The sequence below is a fragment of the Scyliorhinus canicula genome, chromosome 2 (genome assembly GCF_902713615.1).
Source record: "Scyliorhinus canicula chromosome 2, sScyCan1.1, whole genome shotgun sequence".
Lineage (NCBI taxonomy): Eukaryota > Metazoa > Chordata > Chondrichthyes > Carcharhiniformes > Scyliorhinidae > Scyliorhinus > Scyliorhinus canicula.
This window is the reverse complement of record NC_052147.1, coordinates 262829950-262848332: the sequence shown is the minus strand read 5'-3', so window position 1 is coordinate 262848332 and position 18383 is coordinate 262829950. Positions and strand designations below refer to the sequence as shown.

Here is an 18383-nt window from a genome sequence, read left to right as displayed (position 1 = left end):
TCGGCGTTAATGGGTGGGGGGGGATGGGGGTGTTCAACCCACAGGGGAGGCCTCCACTGTGGCCTGGCCCATGATCGGGGCCTACCAATCAGTGGGATGGCCTCTCAGGCTGGGGGCCTCTTTTGTTCCGCGCCAGCACCTGTAGCCCTATGCCATGTTGCGTCGGGGCTAGCGCGGAGAGGGAGCCACCGTGCATGCGTGGCAATCGCGCTGATCCACTGCACATGCACAGTAGTTTGATTAAAGATAGTCAGCATGGCTTTGTGAGGGGCAGGTCATGCCTCACAAGCCTCATTGAATTCTTTGAGGGCGAGTCACATTGATGAAGGTCGGTCAGTGGATGTGCTGTATATGGATTTCAGCAAGGCATTTGATAATGTTCCCCGTGGTGGGCTCATTCAGAAAGATAGGGGGCATGGGATACAAGGAAATTTCGCTGTCTGGATACAGAATTGGCTGGCCAAAAGAAGACAGCGAGTGGTAGTGGATAGAAAGTATTCTGCCAGGAGTTCGGTGACCAGTAGTGTCCCGCAGGGATCTGTTCTGGGACCTCTGCTCTTTGTGGTTTTTATAAATGACTTGGATGAGGAAGTGGAAGGGTGGGTTAGTAAGTTTGCCGATGAAACAAAGTTTGTGGAGTCGTAGATAGTGTTGAGGGTTGTTGCAGGCTACAACAGGACATTGACAGGATGCAGAGCTGGGCTGAGAAATGGCAGATGGAGTTCAACCTAGATTCTATGTTCTATGTAGATAAATGTGAAGTGATTCATTTTGGAAGGTTGAATTTGAATGCTGAATACAGGGTAAAGGCAAGATTCTTGGAAGTGTGAAGAAATAAAATAATCTTGGGGTCCACGTACATAGATCCTTCAAAGTTGCTCCCCAGGTTGGTAGGGTTGTTAAGAAGACGTATGGTGTGTTGGCTGTTACTAACAGGGGGATTGAGTTTAAGAGCCGCGAGGTTTTGCTGCAGCTTTATAAAACCTTGGTTAGACCACACTTGGAATATTGTGTGCAGTTCTTTTTTCTTAATTTCGAGTACCCAATTCATTTTTTTCCAATTAAGGGGCAATTTAGCCTGGCCAATCCACCTAGCCTGCACATCTTTTTGGGTTGTGGGGGCGAAACCCACGCAAACACGGGGAGAAAGTGCAAACTTCACACGGACAGTGACCCAGAGCCGGGATTGAACCTGCAATCTCGGTGCCGTGAGGCAGCAGGGCTAACCCACTGCGCCACTGTGCTGCCCTTTGTTTCCAGTTCTGGTCACCTCATTATAGGAAGGATGTGAATGCTTTGGAGAGGGTGCAGAGGAGATTTACCAGGATGCTGCCTGGACTGGAGGGCATGTCTTATGAAGAAACATTGAGGGAGCTAGGGCTTTTATCACTGGAGCGAAGAAGGAAGAGAAGTGACTTGATAGAGGTGTGCAAGGTGATGAGAGGCGTGGATAGAGACTTTTCCCCAGGGCGGAAATGGCTGTCACGAGGGGACATGGTTTTAAGGTGTTTGGAGGAAGGTATCGGGAAGATGTCAGAAGGTTCTTTACACAGAGAGTGGTGGGTGCGTGGAATGTACTGTCAGGAGGTGGAGTCAGACTCTTGGACAGGCACATGGGCAGCAATAAATTGAAGGGGTGAAGATTAGGTTGATCTTAGATTAGGATAAATGGTCGGCACAACATCATGGGCTGAAGGGCCTGTACGGTGCTGTACTGTTCCATGTTCTATGTCTATATACCTGTCTAAAAATGTACAAATACCTTTCAAAATTCTTCAGGAGTTAATTGGCCAGAAAATTTGAAGAATATTATTCCTTTTAAGCAAGAATTTATAAGGGTATGGATATGATCAGTTTACCAGTCAAAGATATAAATGTGAATGGTGAAAATTTCATCTACGTTCGTCAGTGGTATTTTGCCATTCCCTTCCACTCTCAGGGGCAGAGCGAGGCCGCAGGTCACAAGACTACCTTAACCGGAGAGGCAATTAAATCCATGCTGTTGTCATTATACTGAACCTTGACCATCTAGTCAACTGAGCTAATTGCTCCTCTTCTTTATGATATGTGTGTTTAAAATAGGAGAACAATCCAATTGCCAGTGTTATAATATTACATACAGTAGGTATATTACGCTCTGGTCACCATGTAAGTGAAATAAACCATTTCAAATATGCACTCAGATTTCTCTTGTATAATCCGTTCTCAATTCTATATTTAATTTTATTTAAAGGAGAACCACCTTTTGAAATTTATTTGAAAACAACACCCTGTTTACAGGATAAATAGGATTATTTCTGATTATACATTTTCAATTTTAAAATAAAAGGAAGGGACTGAATCAAGAAATGGTTGTGATGGAATACTCTCCACTTTCCTGGATTAGTGCAGCTCCAACAACATTCAAGAATCTCAGCACCATCCAGGACAAAGTAGCCCATTTGATTGACACCTCTTCCACAAATATTCAACCCCTCCACCACCGACAAACAGTGGCAAACATGTGTATACAGACGCAGGGCAGGAACTCACCAGGGCCCCTTAAGCAGTACCATCTAAACCCATGACTGCTTATTTTTCGAAAGATAAGGGCTGCAGATACCTGGGAGCCTCACCACCTGGATGTTTACCTCCCAGCCATTCACCATCCTGACTTGGAAATATATTGTCGTACCTTCACTTTCGCTGGGTCAAAATCCTGTAACTCCCTCCTGTCTGCCCTCCCTCGCACTTTGGCAGTACCTACATCTCCGGGACTGCAGCAGTTCAAGAAGGCAGCTCACCACCACCTTCTCAAGAGAAACTAGGGATTGGCAATAAATGCTGGCTGAGCCAATGATGCCCATATCCCTTAAATTAATAAAAGGTTGCATAAAATGTTACAATATAAAAAGATTAACGTTGGGATATATAGTTCTTTACCTCCTGAACTCAGTTGCACCACCTGTCTAAATCAGAAGTTCATTTTGTTTGATAAACATTCCATGGTCTGAGTAATTAACCTAGGCTGGACTGGATTCGCCATTTCAGTGGCCAAGTGGCGGCTCGAACGTAGGATTCGCAGGAGGTTTACAATGAAAAAATCGGCGCCGACCCCTTACCGATTCGGGGACCGGTGAGGGGCTAGAAACGGCGCTGGATGAAACTCCTGGCTCCCACTCTGAAAACGGCTGGAGAATGGCCGGGACCCTGACCATGCATACGCACGGCTAGCGACCTGCAGAGGTCATGCCGTATTCATGGCTCTAGACATGCGCGGACCCGACCCACCATCCTGACCCCACAGGTCACCCACTGGCCACCCCCACCAGTCCCCCCAGTCCTCGTGGAAGCCCACCCCCCCCCCCCCCTTTCCAGCGGCACGGATTCTGGCCGAGTGTGGCAGTGCTGGACACAGTCCGCAGATGCCACTCCTGGTTCCGAACTGCTGAAACCACATGGGCGAAATTCTCCCCCCCCCACGACGGGTGGGAGAATAGGGGGAGGGCCTTCCCGACTTTTTTGACGCCCTCCCGCTATTCTCCCCCCCCCCCCGCCGAAATCCCGACAAGAATCGCTGCCGCCGTTTTTTTACGGCCGGCAGCGATTCTCAGCTGTTAGAAGGGCCGAAGTCCCAGCCCTTTACGACCTTTTTACGAACGGCAAACACACCTGGTCCTGCCGTTCGTAAAAACGTCGTGACAAACTCGCAAAAAATAACCATGGCACCGATTGGCACGGCAGTACCACGGCCGTGCCAAGGGTGCCATGGGCCCGCGATCGGTGCCCACCGATCGCGGGCAGCGGGCCCGATGCCCGCGCACTATTTGTCCTTCCGCCGCCCCGCAGTATCAATACGCGGGGCGGCTGAGGGGCAACCCGGCCCGCGCATGCGCGGGTTTCGCGCAAAAACGCGATGACGTCACCCGCGCATGCGCGGGTGGAGTCTTCCCACCTGCGCATGCGCGGCTGACGTCAAATGACGCGTCAGCCGGCGCTAACTCCGGCAAGCGGGCTTAACGATTTTCGTTAAGCCCGACTTGTCGGAGCCTCCGACGTCGGGCTGCTAGCCCCGACGGGGGACCAGAATCGGTCCCCCGTCGGGAAGGGGCGCGCTGCCGTAAAACCCGCCCGGGTTTTACGGCAGTTTTACGATTTCTCCCGTTTTGGGAGAATTTCGCCCCATGTGTCCCGCCCCGTCGGGAACTCAGCCAATGGGGGACGGAGCATTGCGGGCGGGCCGGGCGATGACGTGCCAACGCATTGCAACGTGACACGATGTCGCCATTTCTGAGAGGGCGGAGCATGGCTGACCGGCTTCAAACCGGCACTGGCCCCAATTTGGGGGTTGGAATCGATTCTCTGCCTGATCGCCAATTACGATATCGGTGTCGGGCAACGGAGAATCCTGCCCATTATCCTTTTGGGTGAGACATTATTTTGAGGCTCCTTCTGAAATGAAATGAAAATCGCTTATTGTCACGAGTAGGCTTCAATGAAGTTACTGTGAAAAGCCCCTAGTCGCCACATTCCGGCGCCTGTTCGGGGAGGCTGTTACGGGAATCGAACGCACACCTAATTAACAAGGTTGGATTACTTATTTGGTTAATTGACAGGTATGCTGCTGGCTTGCCTTGGTCTGCTTTCAAAGCCTGCGATTTAGCCCAGTGAGCTAAACAGCCCCTATACCAGCCCCTGGTGGTTCAGGTGGATATTCGTGATCCTATCCTCATTAGACAAGACAGAAAGAAGTTCTTAAATTGTGCTGGCCAACATTGGTTCCTTAACCATCACCATCAAATCACCAGCTGACCGTATTTTCTTGCTGATGTTTTTGAAACCCGCTTTATGCAAAATTGATTGTCACACTTGCTTAAAAAACAACATTAATTACATTTAAAGTTAATTTGATGCTTTCTGAAACGTGATAAAATGTTATACATATACAAGTCTTTAACGATCATGAGAGTTTATTTTCAATAATGACCTACTCTGTGGCCAGATTATTAATGATCTCAGTTGCATTGCTATCGGACAAATGTGAATTACCTTATAACATCTTCTGTATCAATGTTAGCATTAAGGATTTTTCATTGTTTTTCAGATTCTCTACAAAGCAGACCTTGGGTGGCTGAAGGGTATCGGATGGTCTCCTGTGGACTCACTAGACGTGGTCAAAGTCAAAAAAGCTGGCGAGATCCTGAGTGACAGCAATTACCGTCAGCACCCATCCACATTTAAGTTCACCAGCCTGGTTGACTCCATGGACCTGACTTTAGCAAAGAATAACGCACACCTAATGAACAAGGTTGGATTACTTATTTGGTTAATTGACAGGTATGCTTTGAATGTTACCCATCAGAGTGCTAATCGTTGCACCATTTATTCCCCCTAGCATGCATATATTGAAGCCTGGGAAGCGGACAAGACTACAATTCACGTCATGCCAGATACGCCAGAGATAATATTAGCAAAACAGAACCAGATCAGCTGCAGTGACGTAAGTATATGAGAGCATTTTGAAATGGCACTTGCTCGCTTAGTTAGCATTTATTGCACACACAGGAGCAATCCAGTTGATGGAAGCAGGACTGAACGCATCCGGGTAGGGAAGGATAGAATTCAGCACAGGTGGGATAAAAGATCTGAAAGAGCTTGGGCTGTAACTTCAGGGGGTGGGGGCGTCCCCAAAGATGCCCTGGTTGAGGCTGCTGAAATTCTGCAGTGGGAGGAAAGTTTTTAAAAAAAAATTTTTTATTTTATTTTTTTTATAAATTTAGAGTACCCAATTAATTTTTTCCAATTAAGGGACAATTTAGCATGGCTAATCCACCTAACCTGCACATCTTTGGGCTGTGAGGGCGAGACCCACGCAAACACGGGGAGAATGTGCAAACTGCACACGGACAGTGACCCAGAGCCGGGATCGAACCTGGGACCTCGGCGCCGTGAGGCAGCAGGGCTAGCCCACTGCGCCACCGTGCTGCCCTCAGTGGGAGGAAAGTTGATTACCTTTGTTGTCTCCCTTATGGGCCTTGACCAAGAAGGCGTATCACAGGACTGTATTCGTGCAGTAGGAATCTCCTTGTCCCGTCACGTCTGTGATACCTCGGGGCAGCACGGTGGCGCAGTGGGTTAGCCCTGTTGCCTCATGGCGCCGAGGTCCCAGGTTCGAATCCCGGCTCTGGGTCACTGTCTGTGTGGAGTTTGCACATTCTCCCCGTGTTTGCGTGGGTTTCGCCCCCACAACCCAAAGATGTGCAGAGTAGGTGGATTGGCCGCACTAAATTGCCCCTTAATTGGAAAAATGAATTGGGTATTCTAAATTTATAAAAAAAAAAAAAACGTCTGTGATACCTCTTTGAAAGAGCAATCCAGTTAGTCATGCACCCCGGCACTTTCCCCGAAGTTCAGCAATTTTGTTCCTCTTCAGGTGCTTGTTCAATTTGCTTTTCAAAGCCAGGATTGAATCTGCCTCCACCACATTTTAAAGCGGGTGCTTCACCTAAACATTTACTACATATTTTTCCTGATCCCTCATATCGATATTCCTTCTTACTTACCTTAAAAAGGCGTCCCCTGCTTCTCAACCCTTGCACCAATGGGAACAGTTTATCGCTACCTAGTCAGTCCAGATCCCTCATGATTTTGAACATCTCCAACAAATGATTTGATTTTTAATTTTTTGATTTGATTTGATTTATTGTCACCTATACTGAAGTACAGTGAAAAGTATTTTTCTGTGGCTGGGGGAACCTACACAGTACGTACACAGTAGACAAAGAGAATAATCAACAGAGAACATTGACAAATGGTACATCAACAGTCGATGACAAATGTCCTCCCAACGTCCTCGTCTCCAAAGTCAACAATGTCATTTTCTCCAATCTGTTCACAAAAGCAAAACCCTTTCGGCCAGAATTCTCTGGAGGCGCACTCCCACCTGGGGGTTTCCCGGCAGCGTGGGGTGGTTACAATGGGAAATCCATTGAGGAGCGGCAGGAGTAGAGAATCCTGTTGCTAGTGAACGGTGCGCTGCCGAGAAAGACACGGCTGGAGAACCAGAGAATCCAGTCCCTCACCTCTGGAATCATTCCTGTAAACCTTTTCTGCATTCTCCCTAAAGCTTTCACAACCTGCCTAAAGTGTGCCGCCCAGAATGGGACTCAGTAATCCAAATGAGGCCGACCTAGTGTTTTTTGAATGTTTATCACAAACATCCCAACTCTTGTTCTCTACCTCTATTTCTTCAATTCCAAGAAAATGCAGGCATTGTGAACCAATTTCTCAACCTGCCCCGCCACATTTAGCAATTTGTTTACCTTTCTGCCCTATTCCATCTATCCCTGCCCTATTCCATCTATCCCTGCACATCCTTGAGTCTTTTCACACTTTCTCATTCTTCTACTCACTACTCATTCCTCATACCAAAATGTGTCACTTTTTTCTTCCATTTTATGATCTCTGACCAGGGATGAACTTGGTCGGTGATGGAGGGGAGTTGGGGTTGGGGTGGTGGACACCTATGACAAAGCAGTTTTGGTCTGCTTTGGCTTCAAGGGTGAATCAAGTTGTGAACCATCTGTTTGGGAAAAAACAGCACCCATCTGTGAGTGATAATGGGAACACCACCTTCAGCCACCAGTAAACTTACGGATCTCCATCTATACTTATAATAATCTATATTAGTGTCACAAGTAGGCTGACATTAACACTGCAATTAAGTTACTCTGAAAAGCCCCTAGTCGCCACACTCCGGCGCCTGTTCGGGTGCACTGAGGGAGAATTCAGACTGTCCAATTCACCTAACCTGCACGTCTTTCAGGACTTGTGGGAGGAAACCGGAGCATCTGGAGGAAACCCACACAGACATGAGGAGAACATGCAGACTCCGCACAGTCAGTGACACAAGCTGGGAATCGAACCAAACGCTGTGAAGCAACAGAGCTAGCCACTGTGCCCTTCAGCTGATGATGAGATTAAGGACACATGAGAAACCCACATTTGAACCTGATGCTATGAATGTAATTCCTTCCCTGTAGAAACTGTACAAGCTTGGCATGGAGGAGGATAAGAAGAAAGGCTACAGCTTACGTTCTGACGCCATTTCAATCAAGGCAGCGAAAGCATCCCGGGATATTGCCAGTGATGTAAGTGGACCTCTTCATTTTGAGTCAGAAAATTCCATATTAAAGATAATGATGTCAGCACCCTTTCTTAAAATTTTCTAATCATAATTACACAAATTTAACGTTGATGATCAAATAAAGCATGATTTTTGTGATCCCTGCTTCAGTACAAATACAAGACAGCCTACCGCAAGCAGCTTGGCCACCATGTTGGATGCCGCGACATTCAGGACGACCCCAAGATGGTTTGGTCCATGCACGTAGCCAAGATTCAGAGTGACAGGGAGTACAAGAAAGACTTTCAGAAATCAAAGACAAAATTCAACGTGCCAGCCGACATGCTGGACATCCTATTGGCCAAAAAATGCCAAACCCTGGTCAGCGACATTGACTACAGACGTTACCTGCACGAGTGGACCTGTCTGCCAGACCAGAACGATGTAATCCAGGCAAGGAAGGCCTATAATCTGCAGAGTGATGTGAGTACATCTCATTCTTTTTTCTTCGTATTACTAAGCATAAGGCTAAATTATATAGTGGTTTTACAACACGTAAACAAAACAGTGATTGGAAATAAAATAAAAGCCAAAGTTATTGCAGAGTGATGTGAGTACATACCTAAATATGTGAAAATGTCTGTTCGATTTCTAGAGACTTTGTTAGGTTTAGTTAATACTGTCAGAGGGTGGCACAGTGGTTAGCGTGCCAGGGACCCAGGTTCAATTCCGGCCTTGGATGACTGAGGTATGGAGTCTGCACGTTCTCCCTTGTCTGCGTGGGTTTCCTCCGGGTGCTCCAGTTTCCTCCTGCAGTCAAAAGATGTGCAGATTAGATGGATTAGACATGATAAATTTCCCCTTAGTGTCAAAAGATCTGCACGTTTGGTTTTGGGGATAGAGCGGGGTGGGCTGGGGAGTTGGCCCAAGTAGAATGTTCTTTCAAAGGGATGGTGCAGACTCGTTGGGCTGAATGGTCTCTTTCTGCACTATAATGATTCTAATTAAAGATTTCAAAGTGTGGAGATGTGGATAAATTGGCCAGTGAACGTTGTGAAGATATTGGGTGCGATCTAACCAAATTGCAGTAAGGTCCCGTGATGAGTGTGTTTAACCGGGTGTCTCCCGGCGCTCGCAGTGCCGAGAAACACCACGCTATCTTTCGGGACTTTGTTGCAATTTGGGGCCGCACTTAGTCCCGTTTCCTGCACTGAGGAGCAGGAAGAGATTTGAAAATGCGTCCCGATCTCTCACCACCCGACATGGCCCCTTTCCTCCTCCCCCAAAGCCCCAACTCACCAATAAGGGTGTCTTCGGGTCCCTCTCCCCACACCCCATTTCGCACGCGCAGGGCACCCCCGGGCCCAATCCCGGGCATGGTGAAAAATGCCAGCCTGGCAGTGCCCATGACAACCTGGCAGTGACACCTGGACACCGTGGCAGTGTCAGGATTAAGTGGAAGGCCCTCTATTGTCGCTGGGAGCCTCCCTTTGTTTGAAGGGTCCCTGCTGGGAGCCAGCCCAGGGGCTGGCAATGTTTATTTGACAGCAGGTCCTGCCGACGTGGGCAAAATGCCTGCGGGGCAGCAAGTAGACTTTAACTGGGACATTGAATTGCTTATTTGGCCACTCATGGCAATATGCTATAGATTCTAATTCCGGCACCTTTCACTGCCATATTACCTCCCATTCCACCTATCAGCCCCTATACAAAGGGTTGGAAAAAGTCAGCCCATTGTGTGCGTCAGAGGCCGGGCCAGGCACAGTAAAGGGGACTGTGTTGCAAATTTTGCTTTGTCTGATACAGTTTCAAATGGTTTTGAACTCGATTAAAATAGTGGACAGAGAAATGGTTACACCTGCTAACACTCCCCCCGGTAATTTTTAACCTTTTGTGATATATCAGCGTGAAAATAACATATGAAAGATTGCTCGCACTGTTGGAGCCTGCCTGTTATCAAACTGACCCATAACACTCACTGCAGCTGAGGTGACTTCAGGTTGAACATCCGGCACAGGCACCTCGAGCTCGTTCAACTTTAAACTTGTGCAAAGTTGCCCTTCAACTGTTTGCGTACTTTGCTTCTCCTCCTCATCCTAAACAAAACAATTCTTGTGCCCCCAGCTGTTGTACAAATCAGATTTGGAATGGCTCCGTGGTATTGGGTGGAGTCCTTCTGAATCGCTGGAGGTTCAGAAGGTCAAGAAAGCTGGCGAGATTCTGAGTGAACGGAGTTATCGTCAACCGCCTAGCACCCTCAAGTTTACAGGCATTCTTGATTCTCTTGACCTGGTTTTAGCCAAGAACAATGCTCAACAGCTCAGTAAGGTAAGTACTATATCACACATTCTTGACAAAGGGAGATTTTTTTAATTTTCCGTTTCATTTTTGTTTTACTCAGGGCGCGCTGGCCTTCAAAAATCTTTTAGGAAATAATATAAAAATACATCTGACTTTAACATTATGGGCGGGATACTCTGTCCCGGGATGTCCAGATCGCGTTCCCTAATCGGGCGTTGGGGCAGAATCCGGAACAACGGGGCAGATGCCGACCTGATCACGGCCGCCCACTCAAGTTAACGGATTTCACTACGGCATGGGGATATCAACAATTCCCACTGGCCGGCTGCCGGGACGGAGAATCTCACTGCCGGCGAGGGCGTGGCGCACCAGGAAACGGGTGTGGCAGAACGGGGAATCTCGCCTATAACCTCCCAACCGGAGAACCCAGCCCTGAAATTGCAGGATAAATTATAAAAAAGGCTCAATGCCTTATTCCAAAATCGCGCTGCCTGCTGTTCTAATGAAGACATTAAGCTATTGAGAGACTTTTAAATAATTCCCTATACTGCTAGCAATGTGATTTCAATGGCTGCAAAATCCCAGGAAACGTAACGTTAATATATCTGAGCAGGAAGGGATGAAAATCAATGGCCCTTCTGGCACATGCTTTGCTGAGATGACAGCAGAATTACTAAATTCGGGCCCAGATTTCTTTGGTTCCAACCTTCGTTTGAGGCACATTGAAGTAGCAGTCAGAGAATTTCATGATTATGAGGGAGAAAGAGACAAAAGGATTTGCTGATCGGGTTAGATGAATTAGAATAGGAGTAGGCTCGTGTGGAGAATGAACACTGGCAGAGGATGGTTGGGTCAAATGACCTGTTTTTGTGTTGTAAATTCTATGTAAAGTCACCATAGTCCCAGATGACCAAAGGCTGCTTTTCACTTTTGAGGGGGAGATCTGGTGGCGATTTATTCTGAGGAGCACCACACCTCAGGCGGCGGGCAAGTTTTAGAAGGTGGGACATTCATGAATAACCTCAGCCGGTACGGGGAATGAACCCAGGTTGTTGGCCTTGCTCTGCATCATGAACCAGCCATCTAGACAACTGAGCTAAACCAGTTCTATGCAAATCTATGAAATAAAGCAGGGCCTGTTGGAACCAACAATTCTACGCACACGTGCTTGTAGGATTAGAATAGCGGTTTTAATATACTCACAACAGAGCCAGCCGGTTAGCCATTGAACTTTCGGTGAACTGGCCGGCTGACCATGTGGCACTGAGCTTTTATACAGCAGCTTCCGGGGGAGGAGTCCTGGGCAGAGCCAAGGGAGAAGCCCTATACAACTCGAGCATTCCCAGAGCTACTCCCCCTGGAGGACAGGTAGTGCAACTGCACTTACAATACAGACACATGTATATACCGATTATAATCCGGTGTGAATCACATTCACCACAGGGCCTTTATCTGCTTCTGACAGGGACAGTGGTTCAGGAAGGGGTGGAGTCAAAGGTTGGGACTTCCAATGTAAGAAGCTGCCATGTTCACAACCTCACAGAGACTCTGTATATTTCCTGGTAGAGTCTACATTCAGTGAAAGTCGGCATAACGGCCACAAGGTTGGCAGAGGTGCCCGAGCCCCTTTGGGAAGACGTCTGGGCTCGAGTTTCTTATATTGTTAGTCACTTCTTCTGGGGGTCAGGAGAGACTAAAAAAAATCATCTTTCTGGTGACCCTTCCCATTTAAGGCCATCAGTACTGTTGTATGCATCTTTCTTATCGGGAAATCCAATTTATGTTTAAATTGACAGGCCAAATGGCTGATCTGGGATAGGGAAAGCATTTTAAGTGGCCACAGTGGCCAAATAAAGAAAGCAGGGTGTCAGGATTGAAACAGAATAGCTGGGAAGAGAAATAAATGGTTGGATTTTTAAAAAAGAGGAATTCAGGCCTGGAATTGAGCTAGATCCAAGTTAAAGATGGGTTAATGAAGCAGGGTCTCAAAACATTTTACAGAAGCTCCAGTAGGAAACCGGGCTTAAAATGGGCTCAAAATCAGAGAAATGGGCCGAAAGGGCCTGATTATTATTTTTTTTAACGGAGTAGCCGGAAGGTGACTAGGAACCAGACAGAGCTGCAGATGGGGCAGGGCAAGGGGGGATTGAGAGAGAGAGACCAACAGGTGACAGTGAATATGAGAGTTTGCAGCATCAAAGAAGATGGGACAGAGGGTTGGGGTTGATTGAAAAGGCTGCAAAGAAAGAAGGATGCTGCATTGACGCTTGTGCGAGGTCAGCTCAGCTAGAAGATGGAGAAGCAAGGCAAAGCAACGCCACTTACTGTTGGGAGGCCAGTAGTGCAATTCAAGTAGGCGGGTATTCCAAAGTAAATCAATTAGGCATTACTTGGGTGTAATTTACATGGCAAATTTGGGACTTGGCGAGTAGGCATCACAAGAGGGATTCTTACTGCTCCAGGACTTTTGATGTCTCAAAAATATTTCTGTATTTTGGAATGTAAGTATCCCACCTCTCAACAATCTTTTGACTCCCGAACATTGGGTTGCAATTAGGAAGAAAATTGGTGGAATTTCTCTCCTATCAGTTAGCAAAGAAATATTCTGGCCCAGAATTGTTTGCCGAACATTTGTGGAACCCACGGGTCTTTGACGAAAATTAAAGCCGTTGCACTGATGCTAAGAACATCAAATCATCGGTCTTGTTATTTTTTTTACAGCGCTTGTACACAGAAGCGTGGGATAACGATAAAACCAATATTCATGTCATGCCAGATACTCCCGAAATTACTCTGGCTAAAAGCAACTCTGCCAATATCAGCCAGGTATGAATCTCTGTCCCTAAAATGACTGAGATGCGATTCTACTAATCGGTCATGAGCAAAAACTGATGGCAACCATGTTTCCTCGTCCATTTTAGAAACTGTATCGACAAGAATGGGAGGAATATAAACGCAAAGGTTATGACTTACGAGCTGACGCTATTCCCATCAAGGCTGCAAAAGCCTCTAGAGACATCGCAAGCATGGTAAGATTGTGTGTCAACCAATATACACATTGTTCCTTCTCTTTGCAAGCAAGATGTTGAAATTACTGCTGCTAGTCCAATAAAAACTGGTAAAGGTAACGTTATGTTCTTTCTTCACAATCAGTACAAATACACAGCAGCCTACCGCAAGCAGCTTGGCCACCATGTTGGATGCCGGGACATTCAGGACGACCCCAAGATGGTTTGGTCCATGCACGTAGCCAAGATTCAGAGCGACAGGGAGTACAAGAAAGACTTTCAGAAATCAAAGACCAAATTCAATGTGCCAGTCGACATGCTGGGCATTCTGTTGGCCAAAAAATGCCAAACCCTGGTCAGCGACATTGACTACAGACATTACCTGCACGAGTGGACCTGTCTGCCAGACCAGAACGATGTAATTCAGGCAAGGAAGGCCTATGATCTGCAGAGTGATGTGAGTACATCTCATTCTTTTTTCTTCGTATCACTAAGCCTAAGGCTAAATTATACAGTGGTTTTACAACACGTAAACAAAACAGTGATTGGAAATAAAATAAAAGCCAAAGTTATTGTGTCCCAAAGCCTGTAAATTTTCTGATACAAAAGAATCGTAGAAGCATACTAAAGGAGGCCACTCAGCCCGTCATATTTATGTTGACCCTTAACTAGATCAATCCAAAAATTGAGCTCCATGTTCTCTCTCTCTAACTCCTTCCTTAGCTCCAAATATTTATCCAATTGCTCTGAAAAGATCTAGTGGTCTCTGCCCAAACCATTTGTTGTGCCAAAGTACAACTCTCTTGATTAAAAATATTTCCCTAATCTGTCTCCTCACTTTATTCGTGGCAATTTTAAATTGAACCATCATCAATGACTCCGCAACCTGAGAAATAGGATATCCTTATTTTCCACATCAAATACATACATATAGAATCACCTCCCAGCCTTCTTTGCTACAGTGCAAATAGTCTCAATGTTTTACACTGTTCTTTTAACTGTGGTTTCCAAACCCTAGCATTATCCTGATGAAACTTAATATATGCATTATGACTTTTAGTGCAGTGCCTCATGGGTCTCTGTTAAACTGCAGCTGTCATTCCATTAGACTTCCTATTTACTTCGAAATTTATGTTTTCCACATCCACCACATCTATATCGAAGCAGTTTTGGGTATCATTCACCTTATGCCCAAGTCTAAAACATTTATCTATGTGCATTACAAAAGCGAACTCAACGCCGACCACTGGGGTGCACCATTTCCAAATCCTTTCAAAGTTCACTCAACATCCATTTCCTTTAATTATTGATTTCCCGTGCATCAACCAACTTTCCTTCCATGCCACTACACTTCCCTTGGTACCATATACCTGAACCTTGGAATGCACCTCCCATTAGATACATTCTGTATGTATTAACACAGTTGGGCAGCACAGTAGCATTGTGGATAGCACAATTGCTTCACAGCTCCAGGGTCCCAGGTTCGATTCTGGCTTGGGCCACTGTCTGTGCGGAGTCTGCACATCCTCCCCGTGTGTGCGTGGGTTTCCTCCGGGTGCTCCGGTTTCCTCCCACAATCCAAAGATGCGCAGGTTAGGTGGATTGGCCATGCCAAATTGCCCTTAGTGTCCAAAATTGCCCTTAGTGTTGGGTGGGGTTACTGGGTTATGGAGATAGGGTGGAGGTATTGACCTTGGGTAGAGGCTCTTTCCAAGAGCCGGTGCAGACTCGATGGGCCAAATGGCCTCCTTCTGCACTGTAAATTCTATGAACGTATGAGATCTATTTCATTCGCATTATTCATGTTGCAAAATTAACTCAATTAAATTTGTCAAATGCAACTTGCCTTTAATAAAATCATACCTGTGACCAATCTGTGCATTTTGAAATACGCATTAATTTTATCACAAATTATTATGGATTCTGAGAGTTTGCTCACATTTGACAGCAGACTAATTAAAAACAGAAAATGCTGGATAAACTTAGTAGGTCTGGCAGCATCAGTGGGGAAAAACAGAGGTTTTGGATCTAAATGACCCTTCGAAAGATGTGCAAGGTAGGTGGATTGGCCACGCTAAATTGCCCCTTAATTAGAAAAAATGAACTGGGTACTCTAAATTAAAAAAAAATTTTTTTTTTAATGTTTGCAGACGGAGTGAAGATGTTCCACAAAGCGGTCACCCAGTCTGTGTTCAGTCTCCGTAATGGGAGCAGTGAATACAGTAGATTAAATTGAAGGGGTGCAAGTAAAATGCTGCTTCTTCATTTGAAAGGAATGTTTTGGCCCTCAGACAGTAAGGAGGGGGTTGCTAAAGAGGCAGGTGTTGCATCTTCTGCGATTGCAGGGGAAGGTGCCATGGGAGGGGGATGAAGGGTATGGGACATCAGTCTAAATGGTCTTTGAATATTTGGTTAATCCTTCTATTTCTTTGTGCACAGCAATGTCAAATTGACCATTGCCCAGAGCCGAAGAACTGCTTTTATGTCTCAAGAGAATTGAAATATTATGACAGAGCCAATATTACTAATTTTAGGTCTACTACTTTTTCCACAAACAAATCCTTTTCTATAACTGTATTTGATGAGTCATCCACACACTTCTCCAGCACATCTACATTTTTACATCCACCATTGTCAAAACTGACACATTTGGTCTAAGTTTAACTCTGGGCCAATTTTTGGTCAGGTGATTTTCAAATTCCAGAAATAAGAACTGTGGTGTTTTAATGCATGAGCCTGTGGTATTTTTTTAAACTCATGGGCAGTGCCATAAAGATCATGCAAGCAGTGTGGGAGGGTGTGCACGTCCACAGGAGGGAAGTCCCAAGCTTTACTTGTAGGTCCTGAGACTCCTGGCCCTGTGAAGAAGGTTTCTTCTTGGCACCCTGCTGGCCTCGAACCTCTTCCACATCACTTTGGCTGTCAGGAAACTCACTGTCAATTCCTGCTCATTCCACCCAAGTTAAAACTGAAATGCTGTCCTACTAAAAAGGACTTTGCCAGCTTTGATGGATGTAGGCTTAAATTTGCTCCAAAAATATTTGTTTGATATCCTCCATTATTCGCCATTATTCGCCATTTCCCTTCAATGCTGAGTGGTCGTACTTTATCCTTCCTTTAAGCCCTTACTACGTTTCACATTGGCTAACCTCTCCTCCCTGTCTCCTTCTAATCTCGCTTTTTAACTTCCGACTTTACATTTTTCTTGTGTGTTTTGTTTTAATAATGTTCGAATCAGCTTGGTCATTTCCTGCTTCTTTTATGTTTTAGGTTTATCTTAATCCCTTTATCTACAGAACTCCATTCTTGGATGCATCACCTTTTTAGCCTAATAGGACCTTTGTTCTCTGCCTCACATTTGAAGATTCGCCACTGTTGAACTGCGGCCTTATTTAAACTGCTACTGCAGAATTAATTTGGGCCAGGTCCCCTGGCGCGGAACGCTTTACCGTGTTCTGATCCAGGACCCCCATCTTTGGCTTTTCACAGAATCCCAGACCTGTTACGGCACCGAAGGAGGCCATTTGGCCTCTCTGAATGCTCGGTCTCTCTGAATGAAAAATTCACCTTGTGCCATTACCCTGCCTTCTGCCTGTAACCCTGTAAATTCTCTCTTCTCAAATAATAATCCAGCACCCTCTTGAATGCTTCGATTGAACCGGCCTCCACCACCATCACAGGCAGCGTGTTCCGGATCTGAACAACTCATTGCGTTAGGAAGTTACTCCTTAGTTGTACAAAACTCTGGTGCGGCCGCATTTGGAGTATTGTGTGCAGTTCTGGTCGCCACATTGTAGGAAGGATATGGAAGTATTGGAAAGGGTACAGAGGAGATTTACAAGGATGTTGCCTGGTATGGAGGGAAGATCTTATGAGGAAAGGCTGAAGGCTGTTTTCGTTAGAGAGAAGAAGGTTAAGAGGTGACTTAATTGAGGCATACAAGATGATCAGAGGATTAGATAGGGTGGACATTGAGAGCCTTTTTCCTTGGATGGTGATGTCCAGTACAAGGGGACATAGCTTTAAATTGAGGGGAGATAGATATAGGACAGATGTCAGAGGTAGGTTCTTTACTCAGTGAGTAGTAAGGGCGTGGAATGCCCTGCCTGCAACAGTAGTGGACTCGCCAACACTAAACACATTCAAATGGTCATTGGATAGGCATATGGACGATAAGGGAATCGTGTAGAGGGACTTTAGAGGGGTTTCACAGGACGGCGCAACATCGAGGGCCGAAGGGCCTGTACTGCACTGTAATGTTCTATGTTATATGTTCATGTTTGCAATGCCAATTAATTTAAATCTGTGTCTCTGCTTCTCCATCCTTCCACCAGTACGACCACTTTCTCCTTACTTGCACCATGCAGACCCCTCATGATTTTGAACATCTCCATCAAATCTCTTCTTATTCTTCTCCAAAGTAAACAGTCCCAACTTTTCCAATATCCACAGAATTGAACTTTCTTGCCCGGAACCATTCTCATGAATCTTTTCTGCACTCTCACTAAGGCCTTTATGTCTTTCCTAAAGTGTTTTTATTACCCTTTTCTACTGAACGTGGCAACGGTGTGTTTGGTCTGAGCATATTAACAAAGGCTTTGTCAGATTAGCTTTGTTCACTGTGGTTTGACGATTTGCTCCTGTCCCTTGCAGTTGCTGTACAAGTCCGATTTGGAATGGATCCGTGGCTGCGGCTGGATGCCCAATGGTTCTCTGGAGGTTAAGAAAGTGCAGAGAGCCCAGGAGATCCTCAGTGATCGTCACTACCGGCAGCCACCAGATAAGCTCAGCTTCACCAGCATTGTGGACCTGCCCATCCTCGTCCAGGCTAAAATCAACTCCGACCTACTGAGTGATGTAAGCACCATTGTGGCTTTTTTCTTTTGTGTCCAATAATAATACAGACATAAACTACCATGTGTTCAAATAAAATGTTTGCCATTGCGCTTCCATAGCTGCTCATGATGATC

General features: G+C 46.0%; 1 protein-coding gene across 12 annotated transcripts in view; it reads left to right on the top strand.

Annotated features, from left to right (window-relative positions):
* Nucleotides 1–18383, top strand: part of neb (nebulin) — a 361584-nt gene that overhangs the window by 170410 nt on the left and 172791 nt on the right. For all 12 annotated transcript variants that reach the window (XM_038790010.1, XM_038790016.1, XM_038790008.1 and 9 more), the window contains 9 exons: nucleotides 5084–5287; nucleotides 5375–5479; nucleotides 8022–8129; nucleotides 8276–8587; nucleotides 10229–10432; nucleotides 13127–13231; nucleotides 13327–13434; nucleotides 13559–13870; nucleotides 18067–18270. In XM_038790010.1, coding sequence (XP_038645938.1) covers nucleotides 5084–5287; nucleotides 5375–5479; nucleotides 8022–8129; nucleotides 8276–8587; nucleotides 10229–10432; nucleotides 13127–13231; nucleotides 13327–13434; nucleotides 13559–13870; nucleotides 18067–18270 — 1662 coding nt within the window. The remainder of the gene's footprint in view (nucleotides 1–5083; nucleotides 5288–5374; nucleotides 5480–8021; nucleotides 8130–8275; nucleotides 8588–10228; nucleotides 10433–13126; nucleotides 13232–13326; nucleotides 13435–13558; nucleotides 13871–18066; nucleotides 18271–18383) is intronic.